The sequence below is a fragment of the Tauraco erythrolophus genome, chromosome 7 (genome assembly GCF_009769465.1).
Source record: "Tauraco erythrolophus isolate bTauEry1 chromosome 7, bTauEry1.pri, whole genome shotgun sequence".
NCBI classification, from domain to species: Eukaryota; Metazoa; Chordata; class Aves; order Musophagiformes; family Musophagidae; genus Tauraco; species Tauraco erythrolophus.
In genome coordinates this window covers 45842556-45861965 of record NC_141471.1, presented here as the reverse complement: position 1 = coordinate 45861965, position 19410 = coordinate 45842556, and the positions used below count along the sequence as shown (strand labels likewise).

The 19410-nt window shown below is 40.4% G+C and overlaps 1 protein-coding gene across 1 annotated transcript in view; it reads left to right on the top strand.

The window, feature by feature from the left end:
- Positions 1-19410, top strand: part of GADL1 (GAD like acidic amino acid decarboxylase 1) — a 69245-nt gene that overhangs the window by 34439 nt on the left and 15396 nt on the right. Inside the window, exon 13 of the mRNA XM_009979733.2 lies at positions 1904-1993. Coding sequence (XP_009978035.2) covers positions 1904-1993 — 90 coding nt within the window. The remainder of the gene's footprint in view (positions 1-1903; positions 1994-19410) is intronic.

Sequence of the window (19410 nt, the reverse complement as noted above, 5' to 3'; positions counted from 1 at the left end):
GACAAGAAGCTCAGGAAGACGATCGTCTGATATTATGCAGTGAGGAGAGTCCTGTAACGAGAACCGCTCTATGGCCTGCAAATGCCACTCGTGCTCGAGTCATCTCGAGCTCTCCTGTGGTATAATTGCTTACCTGCTTGGATAGTAGCTTTGGCGAGATAACCAGAAATAGGATGAAACATGACTGGGGGTAGTTAAGTTTTTCTAGGATGAATGATATTTTCAGAGAGGGATGATGTATTAGATGTGTGAAAGGAAACTGAGATAATCAAGAAGGCAATATAGGCAATGACAATATGGTAATATATGCCATCTGTCTACTCTTGCCATCTGATTTTAAATAGTTTTAAAATAAACCTTGTAACAACGAGATAGTGCTTGCACTCCCGAGGAAGCCGCTGCCTTTTCAAGATCTGTGTTTATGTGTGTACTCAATGCACGCTCTTTGGGGAAAGAAATGGGACTTTAAGAGCCGAGCTTTATTTCATTCAGTGGCAGCAGGTGGCAGGTTTGCAGCTCTGTTCCTGCTGACAACGATATTCTTCTTGATGATTAAATTGTATTTAATGCATTCTTTGAAGCGAGGTGGAAAATGATATGAGCAGTTCCTAGTGCCCTTTCATGAAAGAACATGTCTCAGCTGGTGGGCTCTTCTTGTTCAGGAGACTGCCTGGGATTGTAATAGCAGCTGCATTCACAGTGGGGCAAAGAGATGGTGTGACCCAGCTACAAAGCTCCTTTTTAACTTCTTTTTTTTTTTTTTTTATCTTTCAACCAGTACTAATGAGGATGGCGTGTGGGAGGGAGGAGGCGTGTGTGAGTTTATAATCCATGTTATAATCTGGACCCCAGTTAAATACTGTGTTGCAAATAATGTAGGTCAAGACTGACTGAGTGGTTTTATGGGTAGTGTTGGATGGGATTAGAAGACACATCTATTCCTTGTGCTGTTGCTACCTGTACAGGCTAAAAAAAAAAAAAAAAAAAAAAATTGTTCCAAATTAGCAGGAAATGTAGAGAGACCCTGGACTTACCTACTGATAACATTTTCTCTATTATATACGGAACAGAAACCTCATGAGCACAAAATGCCTTATTTTATAATGGATGGTCAACAGCCATTCTTGTTGGAAATCTTGCAGCTAGCTCACTGCTGAGTTTAAAGGCGAAAAGTCTCTGGAGGGAAGCAGAGATGTGGAGTCTCAATCTTTGCTCAAAAGGCCTGCTTAGCTATTGACAAGATATATCCAGGATATGGCACATACCCTATAAGGGGTCCTGAGATTATTATAAAATGTGGAAACTGAGAAAGGCAGCATTAACTCCGGCACTGTGTGGTGTGCTGTATGATATATGATATAAAGGGAGATTGGCATTGTTCAGTAGAAAAAATGACTACATGTGCAAGTGTTAAATGGCAACAAAAATTGAGTTAGTGTGTTTTGTGTAAAATACATCATAGGAAATTTCCATTAAAAAAAAAAAGAAAACCCACACACAAAAAAACACTGAAAAGAAAATATATTCTCTTTCAAGTTGCTTCAATTTTGAAATATTTAAATTACCTCTGTGTGCCTTTCTTACACTTTTTTGCTAACCAAAGCTTTTAGTGAGCAAAGCAGAGTGAAATTTGTATATGGGAAGAAGAAATGAAAAAGGAAACTGAACAGGTTTCCTTTTTGTAGGAGCAGGAAGAGAAATGGATGACATAGAAACTATTTCTAGTTTCAAAAAAGGCAGACAACAGGTAAGTTGGAGAAGGACATTTTAATGAAAAGGATATAAACTCAAAGGCTTTTTTTTTCCCCAAAAAAAGTAAAGCAGAACTTTTTGATGAGTTATAATTATATATTCCTGTCCTATTTGTTACGTCTCATAAGCAATCACTGATTCTCTTGTTCAGCCGGAGTATGCAAACGTTTGCTTTTGGTACATTCCACCAAGCTTAAGAAAAATGGAGGACGGACCTGAATTTTGGCAGAAGCTACACCAGGTGAGTGTCACATGGACAGTGTTATCTGTAGATTACTGATTTATCTGTATGCCAGATAAGAATGTGAAATAGCCCTTGGCATTGCTCACCATTAACCTATCAGTAGAATGGGGATTTAATCCTTAAATAGATATTGGTTGGATCTAAGTTTGTTCTTTGTTTAGACAAATTTTTTGTTTAGAATTTTTTTTTCTCCATGTAAGAGATGCAGGCATTTAGAAGCATTTAGCTTACTATTGAAGCTGCGAGCAGCTGGCAGAACTGAGAGAAGAGGAACACTGTTGTCTGTATCTCTTGTCGAGACAGAGTATTCATTACCTGTTTCAGACACTTATCGCTGTCCTTGGAACTTGTCTTGCACTATCTATGGTAATCTATGATAATGTAAGTGAGGAGGTGCCTAAGAATACATTTCTGATGTTAAACAACCCATGAATGACAACAGGAATGCAATGGGAAACTTTATTGGGGAGCGTTTTGGTAACTCTTTGCCATCCTAATGGAAAATCATGAACATCTTGGAAAAAAACAGCAGTAAGATTTTGAAGTTATTAGTGGGGAATCAGTCGTTAAGACTTAATTAAGAAGCTAATAGACATTGGGGTAATATGTTTTACTGAATAAGCTATTCTGTGAGGAATTGAATGTAATTCATTGTTTGCTCCTATCTGTAGCAGCTTTGGTGTTCTGCATTCATTTTTTCTTAGAATTTGCTACTAGAAATTTAGACTAGACCATAGACATGTATACCAAATGCATGCTTGCATATGGTATACATACTATATATACAAGCTATACATACTATATATAAATGTGTGCTTCCTCTATTATCTGCCCTCCTTTCAGCAGCTTTCCTTTCAGTAGCAACAGGAATTGCTTTCAATTTATGCTGAATGCTGCTGCTTTTAGGGGTAAGGTCTTCCTTAACCCAGTCTGTATTGTTTTGGAAAGTATATTTAACTTTTGCAGTACAAAGCCATGCATAGCCACAGAGTGCATAAAAGGGTTTTGCATTTACCATGCTCTCACAAAGCATGGATAGGTAATGATCCTTTCATATGATGTTTCTCTTTTTCTCATTAGAGTAGAAGGCCTGTATCTATCTATCTGTCTATATCATAGAATCATAGAATGGTTTGGGTTAGAAGAGACCTTAAAGATCATCTAGTTTCAACCCCCCTGCCATGGGCAGGGACACCTTCCCCTAGATCAGGTTGCTCGAAGTCTCATCCAACCTGGCCTTGAACACCTCCAGGGATGGGGCATCCACAACTCTGAGCAACCTGTTCCAGTGCTTCAGCACCCTCAATGTAAAAAATTTCTTCCTTATATCTAATCGAAGTCTACCCTCTTTCAGTTTAAAGCCGTTGCCCCTAGTCCTATCACTACATGCCCTTGTAAAAAGTCCCTCTCCAGCTTTCTTCTAGGCCCTCTTTAGGTACTGAAGACTGCTAGAAGGTCTTTCTGGAGCCTTTTCTTTCAGACTGAACAACTCCAAATCTCTCAGCCTATCTTCATGGGAGAGGTGCTCCAGCCCTTGGATCATTTTCGTGGCCCTCCTCTGGACTCACTCCAACAGCTCCATGTCCTTCTTGTGTTGGGGACTCCAGAGCTGAACGCAGTACTCCAGATGGGGGTCTCATGAGAGCAGAGTAGAGGGGCAGAATCACTTCCCTCGACCTGCTGGCCACACCTCTTTGGATGCAGCCCAGGGTATGGTTGGCTTTCTGGGCTGCAAGCGCGCATTGCCGGCTCATGTTGAGCTTCTCATCAACCAGCATCCCCAAGTCGTCCTTCTCAGGGCTGCTCTCAATCCATTCTCTGCCCAGCCTGTAGTTGTGCTTGGGATTGCGCCAACTCATGTGCAGGACCTTGCACTTGGCCTTGTTGAACTTCATGAGGTTTGCACAGGCCCATGTCTCCAGCCTGTCAAAGGCCATCTGGATGGCATCCCTTCCCTCCAGCGTGTCGACCACACCACACAGCTTAGTGTCGTCAGGAAACTTGCTGTGCGTATGTACCTATATATATATGTACGTATATGAACACACACAGAGCTGTATAACAGCTCCTCTACCCATAAAGGAGTGAGGTTTTGGAAAGGAGCACTGTGAAGGCATAAAAGAAGTAATGCTGCAACTGTCTCCTTTTGATTTATGTATGCTATGGAAGAGACTGAGGAGGGAAGGGCTGAAGCACAACAAATGTCTTTGAGTATGTATCCTGTGAGTGGCTTTGAGTGTAGCTTACTGGTTTCTTGCTCTGCTGTTCTGTGGTACTTCCAGTCAGGGTGGGAAATAGATGCCTGGCTTTACTTTATGTACTGATACAAATAGACTCATGCTGGAAATGCAAATTTCTTGGCCAATGTTTTGTGGGAGAGAAATTGGAGGGAAAGGAGATTGTGTGTCATTTCTCCCAAGAACTGAGCACTGCTGCAGATCTCACCCACTCTTTTTATGGATAAGGTGACATTTTCTTGATTCTTAATTCCTCCTCTGATGAAGCACTAAGAAAACCAAAATCCTAAAACACAACCTATTTCCCTCCTTCCCACATAAGCCCAAAAGAAAATCTACCACAAACCAGACCAAAACTCCCTAGCAAAACAAGGCACTGAACGGCACAAATGTCTCTCCTGGAGAATGGTGAGAGGAAACAACAAATGGTCATTGTTAATTGTGTCGCTTTAAGCTGGGAAGTTTTTCAACATTACAGAAATGTGCCTGTTACACAACTCCAACGTGTTATTTCACCTCCCTGATTCCCTACAGGGACAGGTCTGGGGTTACTTTCCTTTTTGGATGCTGAGGGCCAGTTTGGGGCACAACATGTGTCAATGAGCAGATGAGATGACAGCATTTGGTTGCAAAAAATAAGGCTGACGTGACTTTCCAGCTAATGTCAATTGGCTCTAACATTGCTGATACAAACAGCGTAGTCATTATATTAGTATTACATTAATCAGTACAAATATATGACTGGGCAAGAAGTAATGTATCCTGATCAGCAAGGTGTAAGTGATAAGAAGATGAAGACTGGAGAGGTGGTTGCATTATGCCATCAATGGGCAAATGGAGATGTGAACAGTTTCTTGACTGCAAGTGCTTCCTGAATATTCCCATTTCACTAAAGCGAGAATTAAAATGCTTTAATTCACGATTTGTCTTTCCTCACAACATTTTTAACATCATAGTTATTCTGTTTATCCAGAAATCAATCTTCCTTTTTGTTGACCTGCATATCTGACAATAATTAAGGAAATGTATGTCTTAAAAATCCCTTGAGCAAGTAATTGATTTTATTCAACTGCTTGTTCAGCAATGTTGTTCAGAATAACATGATGTCTTCTAAGGTTAGTTATGTGAGTTTTAATGCTGGTGAAAGTTGATAAGCAAATAGCTCTGATCTCAAGTCCTCAGCTTTGTGAAGAATTTGCATAGTCCTATGCAAATAACCTTGAAGGTTTTCTGCTGTACTGGCTCTTCTCCAGCTTTCATGGCCCACTTTATGTGGAAATGTGTCAGGGCTGACTGGATTGCTGTGTGATACCTGACTCTGATGTCAGTCTTCTAGCTGTTCTACATAAACTGTGTCTCAGAAGCTTTGTTTGTTGGTTTTTTTTGGTTGGTGTGAGTTTTTTTGTGGGGGTGTGGTGGTTTGTGGTTTTTTGTTGTTGTTTGTTTGTTGTTTTTTTTTTTTTTTTTTGATACGCTGTTTGTTTTAAATTCTGAGTCCTTGGAGTTTAGTTATAGAATTTGCCCTTTTCGGAGTCTCCAACATGCAAAACAGAAAGCTGATAGGAAAGAGTAGCCTGAAGGATTTGAGTCAGCCACTAACTGGTCGTTTGACTCATCACCTGAGCATTTTAGAGAATGAGAAACAGCATGATGCTGGGGATGTAAAGAACAGCATGAATAGTATGTAACTGCGTTACCCAGTGGAACTGGGAATGCTGTGCACATCCATAGTCTCACACCGCTTTCATCTTTTGGGATTACAGCAGGAATTGACTGTGTAATGAAACTGGTTCTATAGACAGTACAGCAAGGCCTTGGATGCAGTTGGGTGGTCCAAGATACTCTGTGCCCTGCACATTTTGCAGTGCACTGAGTGTGTAACAGATGGCGTAACCCGTGAAGGAACCTGCGATGAGAGGTGGTTTTCAGTGACATTCTTCACCAGTAAGTAAAGAGGGATTTTATTATGATTCTATGATTCTATGATTTCTTCCTGTAGAAACCAAACGAATAGGCGCTCTGTGGTAACTGGGGAGCTGCTGTTCCATTCGACTAGAAATACTTGTAAGTGGTGGTATTCTGTCACTGCAAAGCGAGGGCGGCCGTTTCTGACCTGGCACTGCCGTAACTGCTGGGATGAGGGAACGATGGCTTTGCTGGTGCTGCACGTGCCCCCTAGCGGTACCGCCGCTCCGCCGCCGCTCCCCGCACCGCACCGTTTACGCGTTTACTGCTGAGGGTGGCCACTGTGTCGCAGGGTCACAGTGAGAAAAAGTGTAACTGGAAATTACAAGCCAGAACTGGAAGTAAGGGAAGAAGTAAGCCCAGACTGTTTCAATTTTCATATTTCTTTTCCATAACTACAAATATTTATGCATATTCTTCCTTGTAATGGTCTTCTCTTTAGAAAAGTCAGCTTTCTCAGCTTATGCTGGTGTGTCTCTAGATGATGCAGAATTAGCTGATTGTTAGCAGTACTGTCGCTGGAAAGCCTCCTGGCAGCACAGAGGGTGCTAGAGCACAAGGGAGGGTTTGGAGGGATGCATCTGTAACTGTTGCCATCCTGTGGCTAACCCAGCCAGCCATGCCTTGTGCGCTCCAGATCAGATTGTAGTCTGCTCAGACTCAGTGTGATCTAGAAGGCTTAAGAAGGAGACACAGAAATAGCTATCTTTAACAGAGCCCTCTTCCCGTGGGAGTCTGGCTTTGCCGAAGGATCCTGGACCATAACTGTAGGTAGTCTACTGCATATGGAATACTGTTCGGTAAAGGCAGCTAGTGGTAAATTGCTAAGTACCACTTTAGACCTCAACATTGGGGTTAAAAAGGTGTCAGTAGGTTCCTGGTAAGTCTTTTACGCTTTATTAAACTTTGCCTGGTCCGTAGTTCTAAACAATATATGCTGGAGTACTAGATTTCCAATGGTTCAGTAAAGCTTCTATACACAGTTGTTAGTTTCAATTACTCAAAATTTTAGCATCTCAGACTCTACTTGTGTGGTGTGTTTGGGGTTTTTGTTTTGTTTTGTTTGCATCCTGCTCTTTTGTGGATTTTTGGCCACATCATACAAAATTTATTGGCTATATTAAAAGGCTCAGGATATAATTTCATACTAAAGCCTATATAGCTGAGAATGCCATTTTTCCTTCTCCCCCTTAGTAAAAGGTAGCCTTAGTCCTGCCTTTCCCCCCCCACTTAAGAGAAGAATATAGTTGTCTGCTAACTGAAGGCATATTTATAAAATAGCCTGTCATGCCGACTGGTGTTGTGATACATTTATATAATGAGAGGTTTCATATCAAAGCAGAAATGTAAGGAGGTTGAAGTGGTGTTGCCTTGGCAACCTCTGAATTTTGTGGTCTTTGTGGTATAAATCAAACACTAATCAAGGACCTGATTCAGATTCTTTATGTATCCAAAATGCCTATTGACTACAGTATGAGGTTTGAATGGGAAGGGAAAAGAAGACCTCTAATTGGTTGTATTAATAATGTTTGCCCTCTGTATTTTGAAAGAACAAGAGAAAAATGACATAGATTATAACCACAACATTAAATGCAGCGAGCCCAGGTTTGTGCACAAGAAAGGTCCCCAACACATCACTACAAGTGTGTTTCAACTTGGGATTTGCCTGCAAAATGTTTTTCAAGAATGCCTAGAATCCTTGTGTACTATACTTAGATTTTTTTTTTTCTTACACTTGAACAAGAAAACAATTAAACTATTTTAATGTATGTTTTTTGAAGAGTAATGGTAGAGACACATTTCTGTGAACTTTGCTTCCATGAGTAATTTTTTACGGTAACAAGTAGCCTACTGACTCTAGCATCGAGCTCTTTGACACAAGTTTCTGTGGAGGGCCACATCAAATGACAAGAAAATCAATGGTAAGATTTACACTGAAGTACATGAGAGTTAGACTGGCTAAATCATTGTGACTGACAGATCTGGAGCTGTTCATCAGTCATTAGTGAATACTGTATGTTGATCTAATTGTTTCTGGTCCCATGAGCTTTCTTGTTGCATTGGAATAATGTAATCATGTAGAAATACATTTGGAAAATAACAGAAAGAAAAAGACCTGGTCAAGTTCTGTTTTTTTTTGTGTGTGTTTTGGTTTTTTTTTCCTTCCCAACATGAGAATTGTTAAGAGATGGAGTCATCCCTTAACATTTTGTTTTCTCTTAAAGCAACCTAAAAATCTGTTGTGGACTTCAAGAAACAAAAATCTGCAAGTGGAAGAGATTGCTTTGGCAGGTCTAAAAGAAAGACCTTCTGGGGGATGGATTGTAATTTCAGCAGGTCAGATGGGGACCTCCAAAGGAATTGCCTGAAGAAATTTGGTTTGTCAGGGAAATCCTGAGAGTCAACAAAATATTCATCCTGTATGACTTGAGGCAGTTACCCAAGGAAGTTACCTGAGGAGTTGTTACAGTTTCCCTCAGTCTTTAACATGTAGAAGGGGAGCTCCCAGATCATGACTTAGGCAACCTACAGTCAGAAACACCCTTGGGAAAGACTTGTCAGTCTTCATTATTCAGTAGGGGAACCTTAGGGATGCCAGGATCATGCTGCTTTTAGTTCATAAATACAAGTAAGAACCCAACACTACATCCTCAATATGCTGTGTGCCGTTCTAGGCCTCTTTTACAGGCTCCTAGAGGGAAGAGCTGCAAAATGGGCTCCTAATTCAAGGGGCCCAGCTGAGTTCTTGATATTGTGTTCAAGAGAGGCAGAAATGCAGCATTCTTGGAGAGGTGAGAGCCCAGTGGAGGCAGGGCTGCAGTCACGGACCTTAGGGGAGAGAGGCGCAATAAGCCCTGAAACCACAAAGTGAGTAACACAATAATAACCAGGACTTGCTGTAGTGTGATCGTTCCTCAGCAGAAGATGGTGCTCAGAAATTTAATAATAAAATAAACAGTCACTTGTTAAAGTAACAACATCTCTTATTTTGCAACTAATAGTACATAATATACAGCAGAAGATGAATAAAATCTGTGTAGTTTATCTGCATATAAATTACTGTTATTGTTAAGAAGGGAGATCTGAGCTCTGATAAATGAGAAGGAACAGTACAGTGTAATGTAATAGCAGAGAAAAATTATAGCAGTGTTTCAGTGCCTTGTTAATGAGGGATTTGCACACTTTCCCTTTTAATATGTTTTTTTTCTCTGCAGTTTTATATAACTCATCAGTACAAAAGTGGCTGTAGCTGTTAATTAAAAAAAGATATTTAGCATGACTTTGTTTTAAATATCTCATCCATAGATTTGGATTGTAAGAACACAAAAATAACATACCTTTTTTTAAAAAATGTTAATTCAAACCAGAATACTTTGGTTTCTGACTGCATTTCTGCACATAACTAGAATTTATGTCTTTGTTCTCTTGCACGAGTTCTGAAGTAGTAGTGCTGGACTAAGGGGCCAATTTCCCTGTTGAAGTCTCCATCAGGAGCAGTAGGGATCAATGCATTTTTACCTTGATGGTGTCCATCTTGCCTTAGCCTTAGACTCAGGTGCTAGCAACACTCCAGTATATATTTTATATTGGTGAGTTTGTACATCTGCTTAACTTTCAGCCATGTAAAATGGTTTGCTTCCTCTTTCATGGGATGACTGGCATATCAGATGTGTGTATGGGAATAGAAAGGATATATATTCGTATGACTGTGTTGTAGCCTACAGTATATGGAATAAGACAAGGCAAAGTTGTGAACAGCTTCCAGCCCATGCTTTCTGTAATAGTCCTAAGTGATATTTTAGTAATTAGCAATATGTCGATGGTAGATATTTCTGTTCTAGTTCTCTGCTTTGCATCTCTTTCAGACTGGCTTTTCAGGACTGAGTAGTACCAGTTAGGCTCCAGTTAAAAGCAGGCCTATTCATGCAGAAGTCTTTACTTTTTGAAGGTCGGTGGTACTGTTTTAATTGAGGCAGATAGGCAAGAATCAACATCACTGAATTACCTTCCACTTCATTTTAACTATCTAAGTTCTGTCCTTTAGATAGTTGGCTGTTTCTGTTCTACCCCTCAGTCTCTTCCTAGACATGTAATATCAGGTGATATCTTGAGCTGACAAAATTTACATCCCATCCATCAATAATAACATATCTGACAGCAGAACATCTCTACAGTAAGAGTGCTGTTGCACAGTTGCTAGAACTACTCCTCAATTCTCAGAACAAAGAGAAGAAACCCAAACAGCTTTGCTGCTGTATGGTTTACTAGAGGAGAGCACAGGGCAACTTTTGTCAGAGACTTAACATTGAGCTGTGTATGTTCCAGGCCCACTGGGGATGGAGGTCTATTGATCCCTAGTGCTCAGCCTACAGGAACGATCGAAGCTGTGGGAAGAGAGTCTGCTGCAACTCCATATGTTGCATTTTAGGCTGAACAAGGATTTCATCTTCCCCGAGCCACCTGCAGAGCAAGATTGCTCAGACCTCCAGAGGTGAAGTAGGTTTCACACTAGTTGTTTCTTGCTTGAAATCCTTTTAAGGATAATGGAGGGTTCAATCATTTCTCTGTGTGGTAATACACATAATGGCATGGAATGAAGCTGAGGGGGGATAGACAAAGTGGAGAAAAATATTGTGAGGAAATAAAATCACAAGAGACTGACAGATTCAAAGTAAAGGACCCAAACCTTTCCAGGGAGATCAATGCCAGAGGTAATTTCATCACAGTATGTAATGCTCTGTGAAGGTACCTTAGCTAGCTCAGTACTAGGAGTGCTATCGCTACATACAAGTGTGGTACTTAACTTAGGTTAAAAACTGTCTCACTAGGACTAGTTAGTTAACATGACTGTTCTTTCAGGACCCAAGCAAATCACCTACAGTAGCGGGGTATGTTTTGTCCCTTCTTACAGGAGAAGCATAGGTTCTACTTGTCCAATGTCTTAAAAAATTTTGCATACTGCCTTACTAAAACCTGAGGGTCGTTCTGACTTTGAGTTCAGATATAGAAAATAAAAAAGCAGATTTCAAACCTTTGCATTGTTAAAAGCTTCACACGTAATAAATCTTTCTGTTTACGCATAGGAAGCATCTAAAAAACCTTATTTTCTAACTGAAAGATCACAGAAACAAAGGCCGTGGGGTTTCAGTGGGACTGCATTCTCTGCTTTATTGCCACATATTCAATTGACTAAAGGGTGCTTAAGCACTGCAGAAGCTCTTCTTGCTATTTCTGTGTGAGCAAAGACAGTACCATTTAATTTATATGACTTTCAGATAGGTACAGCACGTTAACCAGAGCAGTGGACGTTTTGCATCCATTGTTACAAGTCTGACAGATTGTAGAAGGACCAAGAGGGTAAAACTAAACCCCGTTTCTTTTCCACAAAAGTGAATTTTGAGGGGGATAAAGTAGACGTAGCACAGCTCATATAAATTTAATAAGCAGTTGGTACCGTACCTCAGAAAATCATTCTCTCTGTTTGTGAAGACTTGAAAAGGGAAGATATCAAAGTGCTCTTAATTTAGAGAATAATGATCACCTTGATTAAAGAGTTACACTAGGGTAAAACCGAACCATTGGAATGGTGTTATCCTGCTATGAAAGAGCAAGGTAGAAAAGAAAAATAATGATCATTGCTGTGAATGCTGGAACAAAGAATAATCTAACATTTTCTGTTATTACTAGCCTGTCTTTATGCTAATAGGCAAAACCAACTGATCTGAAAATTGAGTCAAATCTATGATATTTTTTTTAAAAGCAAGCATTCAACTATTTTCAGAGTATAGGATGGCAAAGGGAATTTACATTGAATCTGTCCCACTGGTTAACCCTTGTCACGTATTTGAAAGGCAGGTAGGTGAATGATGAATTAGCAATATTTTACAGATAAAGAAAATAAGGAAAAGGCATGGATTTAAGAGTTTGTCATCTGTTTTTTGCATTTAGAGTACTTAAACATGTCATCTTTATTTGTACCTCTCGTCATTTCTAAATAGCATAATAAAAATAAGCACTTTTTACTAGAAGTCATGTTGCCACACAGAACAGTATTGCATTTTTGTTCATTACTGCTGTAGAAATGAAAAATTATGTGTTTTGTAATGCAATACTATGAGACTTTTCAGAATTGTTTGTATGCGATTTTGAATATAAATGCATGTGTGCTCATGCATACACATGCATATGATTACGTATGTACATATTGGGATCATGTAAAAGAAAATTATTATTGAAAAGAGAGAGGATGGAAAAAGGCATAGTATTACTGAAGTAATTAGATTCTTAGAAAGACTTTTTAACAGAATCACAGAACAGTTGAGGCTGGAAGGGGCTTCTGGAGGTCATCATGTCCAAGTGCCCTGCTCAAGCAGGGACACCTAGAGTTGGTTGCGCAGGACCATGTCCAGGCAGTTTTTGAATATCTCCAAGGATGGAGACTCTATAATCTCCCTGGGCAACCTGTGCCAGTGCTTGGTCACCCTCATGGTGGAAAAGTGTTTCCAGATGTTCAGAGGGAATCTCCTGTGTTTCAGTTGGTGCCTATTCCGTCCTGTCACTGGGCACCACTGAAAAGAGCCTGCCTCTGTCTTCTTTGCACTCTCCCTTTGCGCGTTTATGTGCATTGATAAGATCCCTCTGTCAGTCTTCTCTTCTCTAGGCTGAACAGTCCCAGCTCTCTCAGCCTTTCATCATAGGAGAGATGCTCCAGTCCCTTAATAGTTTTCACGGCCCTTTATTGGACTCTTTCCAGTATGTTCATGTCTCTCTTGTACTGAGTAGCCCAGGACTGGACACAGCACTCCAGATGTGGCCTTACCAGTGCTGAGTAGAGGAGGAGGATCACTTCCCTCAACCTGCTGGCAGTGCTTTTTTTAATAGTCTTTGGCTGCTTTTAGAAAAAAAAAAATAATGACAAACAACAACCCACTAACAAACAACCCTACAAAAGCAAACACAACCTTATCCCTCACAAATATACGCTTTCTAAGAAATGGTGACCTCTAAATCTATGGTTTATTCTTTGACAAAAATATAGTGTGCGTTCTTAGCCTGTTTACAGTCAAGTATTTTCCATTCTGAGCTATGGCAAATTCCTATACTCTTGATGTATTTTGTTGGTTTCAGCTAGTGCATCCAGATTCCTGACTGCATAGTACTTGTTTGCCCAAACAGCATATATTTTCCTCTGCTTAAATAGGACTAATTACTCTTCCTTTCCTTTGCTTCATTTTGGAGTTAGAACATATTGACTAATATTCTAAATGGCCTTTAGTGCCTGCCTGTGAAGAGAACTGCTTTTAATAATAAAGCAGAGTTTGAAGACGCTCAACACAGTTAATTTAGTTCTGGTTGACCCTATTGACTGTGTTCTTATAAACCAGCACTGTGCTCCTGCATATCTGTGCGCCTCTGCATTATGCTCTCTCAGTGCCATATGCACATTAATAACCAATGATGGAAGAAAAAAAAGTTTGAGTTACAGGCTGAACTCCAAACTACAGCTTTTCTGAAAGTGTCATAGATCATGTTTAATAGCCTGTGGATCAAAATGAAACCCAATATACATCACAGGGGAACTCAATAATTGAAGCATCCTGGGAATGTCTAAGTACTGGAGTCTTGAGGTCACTGGAAGCTTCATTCTGTGCTCAGTTTTTACCTGAATAAAAACTGTTTTCTCCCCCCATCAGCTTTCCTTTTTGTAACAAACAGTAATCATATTTTATTGCACTGACTTAAATGATTTTTAGCTGGCATTTTGGGGAATAATGAACTCTCTTTTCTTCCCCTTCCATCTCCTAATTTTCTATGAAATGAGAAAAAACAGTCATTCAGAGCTATTAGCATTTCAGAGTATCTCCAGTACACTTGGCTCACAGCTCTCTCCTCTCTGTGCCGGCTGCCTGCAGAACGGTCCCATCATGGGCCCTGAGCAGGTGCTCTGGGTCTCTGAAGCTGATCTGCACACCGGCTCTGAATTTACTCCTTTCATATGAGAAGCCCCGGGGGCTCTCGGAAGGATTGTAATGGGTCCTTTGGTGATGAGAACGCAATAATTTGCAATCCTGGGGCTGCACAGGTGGTGGTGTGTGGGTATGGGGAGGACGTATCTCAGGAAAACAGCAGTCACTGAAGGGTTTTGTGGACTTGGTGATCTGTGCTTTTCACGGGGGATGAATTCTATTCCTATGTGAAGGAAGTGGAAGGAAGGTTGACTTTTGCAGCATCCTACTAACAGTAAAAAACACGCTTGGATTGAAACTGTAGGAAGCCTGGCCAAATGGAGGCCCTTGGGATTTTCTTGAGTTGTGATCACGGGGCTCTTGTGCCAGGGCTGCATTGTGTGATTGTAGCAGAGCTGGGTGGGTGTGGGACATGCTGGCTGAGCTGAAGCCCTCGGGGTCAGAGATAGGGAGGCAGCCACGTGGCCCCCATCAGCCCCATCCTACTGTGGGTGATGGTGCTCCCTGAGGAGCTGCTCCTGGAGCTGCCTTTCCTGCATCTGCCGGAGCTGTGGCTCCCCATCTCTGCGAGGAATTTGGTATGCAGTTCAGAGGATCAGGAGTTTTGTCTTTTCTGATATATGATGGGACTTGGAACTGAAGGGAGTTGATGACTGAGGAATGCAAATGAGGGAATAACAGACAATTTTTAGGTGAGCGCTCACAGTGAATGTTTTAGGGTGCACTAGGGATTGATGAGGTGACTGCCCAGCAGAGCTGCTGGCTTGATACACGATGGTTATATATATTCCTTAATCTTGCTAATACTTGATATTTTAATGCTGAAGGACCTGTGTAGGATAAAAGTAACATCTGCCCTTCCTGTTGGTCCATTGCATAGGATGAATCTCATTGCGAGTGAAAGCAAAGAATGTGGCCAAACAAAAATTATTTTCAGCAATTGTTTAATTGTTAGTACATCGTTTTTCTTGCTTTTGCACACAGCAAAGCTGCAATGCAGAGCGGAAGCCACCACTTCTTGGTTGGCACCTTTTTAAGTGCAGCCTCTCCCTCTGCAAGGGTGTGGTAACAGGAGCTTTTTTGAATGCTTTAAATATTTTATAAAGGTACTTAAATATCAGAAATTGTAGGTGGGCTAAATGGCAATCTCATGAATGAATAATGAGTGCTAGTATGGTCTGTTGGCAATGGCTTTTTAAACGAACCCTTTCTACACTACACAATAAAGTTTCCTCTAGTTACAAATCTCTCTGGTGGCATCATGACCATTCTGCCCTGCCAGCTGGTACCTGCTGTGGTTTCTGAATGAACCAAGTGTTTTCTAGCATTCTGTTGGTTTTGGCATGTTTAATAAATAACAGCAATGAATTGGCTATAATGCAGTAATAGTGATTACAAGATAAATAGCACAGTGATTTTTTTTTTTTGGTCATTTTATAGGGAATTGGACAGAAGGAAAATAAAATCTTTGAGTTTCACCCTTAATTAATGGATGCCTACAGCATGAGTTACTGTGTATTTGATCGAAAACAAGATAAGAGATCTTTCTGCCTTATCAGCCAGAAAACAGAAGCTGTTTAATAGTATAAGCCTTTATTTTACCTCACAGGAAAGGTAAATTTCTACTGTAGTCTGAAGCATGGGGGTGACAATTTCAACACTGATTTAGCCTATCTGGGGAAATATTTCATGGTATTTGTTATATCGGGTGTAAGTGGGAAGCTCCTATGTCATGCAAAATTGCAAAGGATACAGGCTTTAGGGCATATGCAACATTTCTGGAAAACAGTGACAAACATACCTGGATTACAAATGTTTAATGAAAGAATAGGGGTTGGTTTAGGGTTCTAATGAAACATTTATGGCTTTATACTTCTGCTTATGTTGGACAGCTTATGTAGATTTTGTGGAAGACCAGTAGTGCATGAAAGTGTCCTTATTTCAAGAACAAAATAATTTGTCAAGACATCTTGGGTTGTTGGTTTTTTTGCCCATTAGCCCATGAAAAAGAGACTGACATCCCAGATTCACCAGTGGTCCTGGGATCTGGAGATCTGTGTTGGAGAGCAGCCCTGAGTGTTTTAAAGCAAACACATAAATGACCTAATTACAAAACTTTGTAGTCTGTCTCTCGACAGAACTTTTTAAAGCTGATTTTGGCTCTGGTGTAAAGTGAAACGAATTGCAGAGAAGTCAGTTTCTTGCCAGGAAGGATTCTTGGTTTCTGATACGTGACCTGGAAGCTCGTATGAATGCTGTTTTGTTGTTGACTGCTACAATCTTTTCAGAGTCCCTGTTTTAAGGATAGTCATCTGTTCTGAGCTATCTGTGGCTTTTTTTCTACATGCACAACTTACCTTTTGGCTGTATTAAAAAGCTATTGCTAGAGTGGGTTTGAGCACTCTTGATCTGCCTTTCTTGCTTTTCTCCCTTTGTGACCTTTGTGAGTCTCACACCGGCGAATGGTATCAGCTGTCATTTATTGACTTCCAGAAAAACAACAATGGGGATTAGCATCAAGGCTAATCTTGATCTCTGTGGAGCCTCACTAACAGCAACATTTGATTGACACCCTATTTATTACATGAGAAGATATGCTAGTTATTAAAATCTTGCCTAGTTTTTACTTTATTGCTATTGTGTGGTCCTATTTTTTTTTGTGCTGTTGCTGTGTGAATTGTTCCTGCTATTTTTCTTCTAAATGGCTTGTGTAAGGCTTACTTATTAATGCTCTAAATTCAAGTAAATCATCAAGAAAACTGGTAATATCAGCAAAATAACTGAGGCAGGCTGAATCAAAAAACCAGTATTTGGCGAAGATATAAATGTAACTGAACACAAAAGACTAAATTTTGAATCTGCTTCTATCAATTTTAAAATCACTATATGTTCTTACCCTTTAAATCATAAATTAAATCTGGTACAAGTGTTCCTTTTTTTTTAACTTTATGTTCATGTTGGCTTAAGCATTCTTATTTCACTAGGCTCCTCTCCTTACCACTTCTAATACTGGTGCTTGGTTTCTGAAATTTCCATGGTATCCCCAAAATTATGCAGAGTCAGTGAACTTTTTTTTAATCTTAGGTACAAGCTATCCAGGCCTGCAGATCTAAAAAATTTGTCCTCAGTAGACCTTTAACATCTTAATAGCTGCTAATGGCTCAGAAAGTTCATCAGATTTGTGGCAAGAATCCCTCCCTGCAGAAATTAAAAGCTGATTGAACAATTCTGCCTTGCCTGCATTTTTAATGATTGACCATAGCTAAGGCTTCACTCATCCCTAATGTACATAATAAAGTGTTTTTTTTCTCTCCTTAGTCCTGTCAGTCAAGGATTTCTTTTCCTTATGATAAATTTTCTCCATGTCACATTTGTATTGATTGCTATCTGATCTGTTTCACCCTTTCAACTTGTTAAATATCGCTTTGCTATCTTCGCTTTGCCAATAAACCAGGATGGGCTTTTAGATAAAGCTGTCTTCTTTCTTGATTGAAGGATTGCAGCTTTTGGCCATCTAATCTCTTCTTAAAGATCTTTAAGCTTTCGTCTATATCTTCCACCTGAAGTTTTTTGGACATTAAGTCTTTTGAAACACCCTTTGTGATGGGGACCATCCTTTTCCTTTGACTGCAGTGAGTACAGTCGGGTTGCGATCGGTTCACAGAGGGAAGTGCTGATTTATAGACCAATGATTAATTTGCCTGTGACACGATATGGTTGGAAATGAAGATGTTTCAATACTGGGTCCATGCCAGCCATGCTGGTGAGCTGGGGCAGGATGCATTGTTGTATGAGCTGGGAACTGTCTGGACGTGCTCAGACAGCATGTGTGATAACAGGATATGGCGACTGGGGAAGGGAGGGAAGACACAGCCAGCACTGAGTATCCGTGTGTCTTAGCTGCTTGAATGATGCAGTTTTCTACCAAGACCCTGGCGGTAGCGTCTGGGCTCGTGAACCAGGTTAATCTTCACCATCAACAGTAGCTATGAGGTAGCTGGGTTGACCTGGAGAGCTCCTTGCTCAAGCTGCCAAAGCACTCTGCTGGCAGTGGTTGGGGATAGTGGTTAGTACCTGGCTGTAGGACCTGCCCAGCTCTGGGAACCACGTACAGGGAGCCTGCAGTGTCCGTAGCTGTGTCAGGGCTCGGAGCTCGGGTCTGGCCGGGTGGAAAACTACACTTGTGTTTGGGGATTACACCTGGAACAGTTTTCCAACAGAGGTTTTTAAGCCGTAGCGAGTAGTAAAGGCAGTGACCATCGGGGGGCACCAGAACAACAGCAATGGGTTGGGACTGCTAATTAGTGCCCGCGCTGGCGATGCCTGTTCGGTGCAGGCAGGGAAAAAATATCCCGATGTTTGAGCAGGGGAGGAAATTTCTTCCAGTTCTTAAATCAACATAATGTCCTCAGTAATCCTGCCTGCTCTGTTTTGAAGGCATGAGCTGTTAAACTGTAGCAAGCATCAATTATCTTCTACTTTCCAGGCAGCACTAGCTTTTTCTTTTTTTTTTTTTAAATAATTTTTATAAAACTATGCGTTGCTTACAAGACTTACACTATAAATTTATTTTGAATAAGATATTTTGAATAATTATCATGAAAGGTCAGTTTATAATAAAATACCAAATGGCGCTTGTAAAGATTTTACAGTTCTCTCCTTCCTAGATGTTTGAGTGTCCTATATGGGATCTGAATCCAATAATGTTTGAGGAGTTAGTATACAGTTTTAACAGCTGTTGAGTGTTGTTTTTTTGTGTGTTTTTCTTTTTTTTTTTTTTTTTTTCCCCTGAGCGACAGTTCAGCTGATGATCTGAACTGCAGACACAAAGGGATAGCTAAAGACATCCCTTCTAGCTAGTTGCTCTGTGTGGATTTTAGCATGGGTAGGTATTGTGTAACAGTGACTATAGGCTACTGGTAAATCATGGTGTTGAAGTATCTTTGCTCACTCCTTGTCCTCACAAGGATTAGCAGGGGATTGTGGGGAAAAGTAGTATTTTTCTGTTTAAAAAGAAGGCTCTTCAGCTGTCTAAAGGCAACAGCTTTTTCCAAGGGTGGTCTTCTGTAACCTCTTGAAATTTCTTCTGCTAATCTTTGATGAAAATGTACACTATTATTATTTAATATTGAAGATGTAACCCTGTTTCTGTAAAGATATGTTTTCTGTTTTGTTTTAGCCTTTTTAAGTTCCTCAATGTGAAGGCGTTGAGTTCCTCTGTGTCGAGTCAACGGCATGCTTTCTG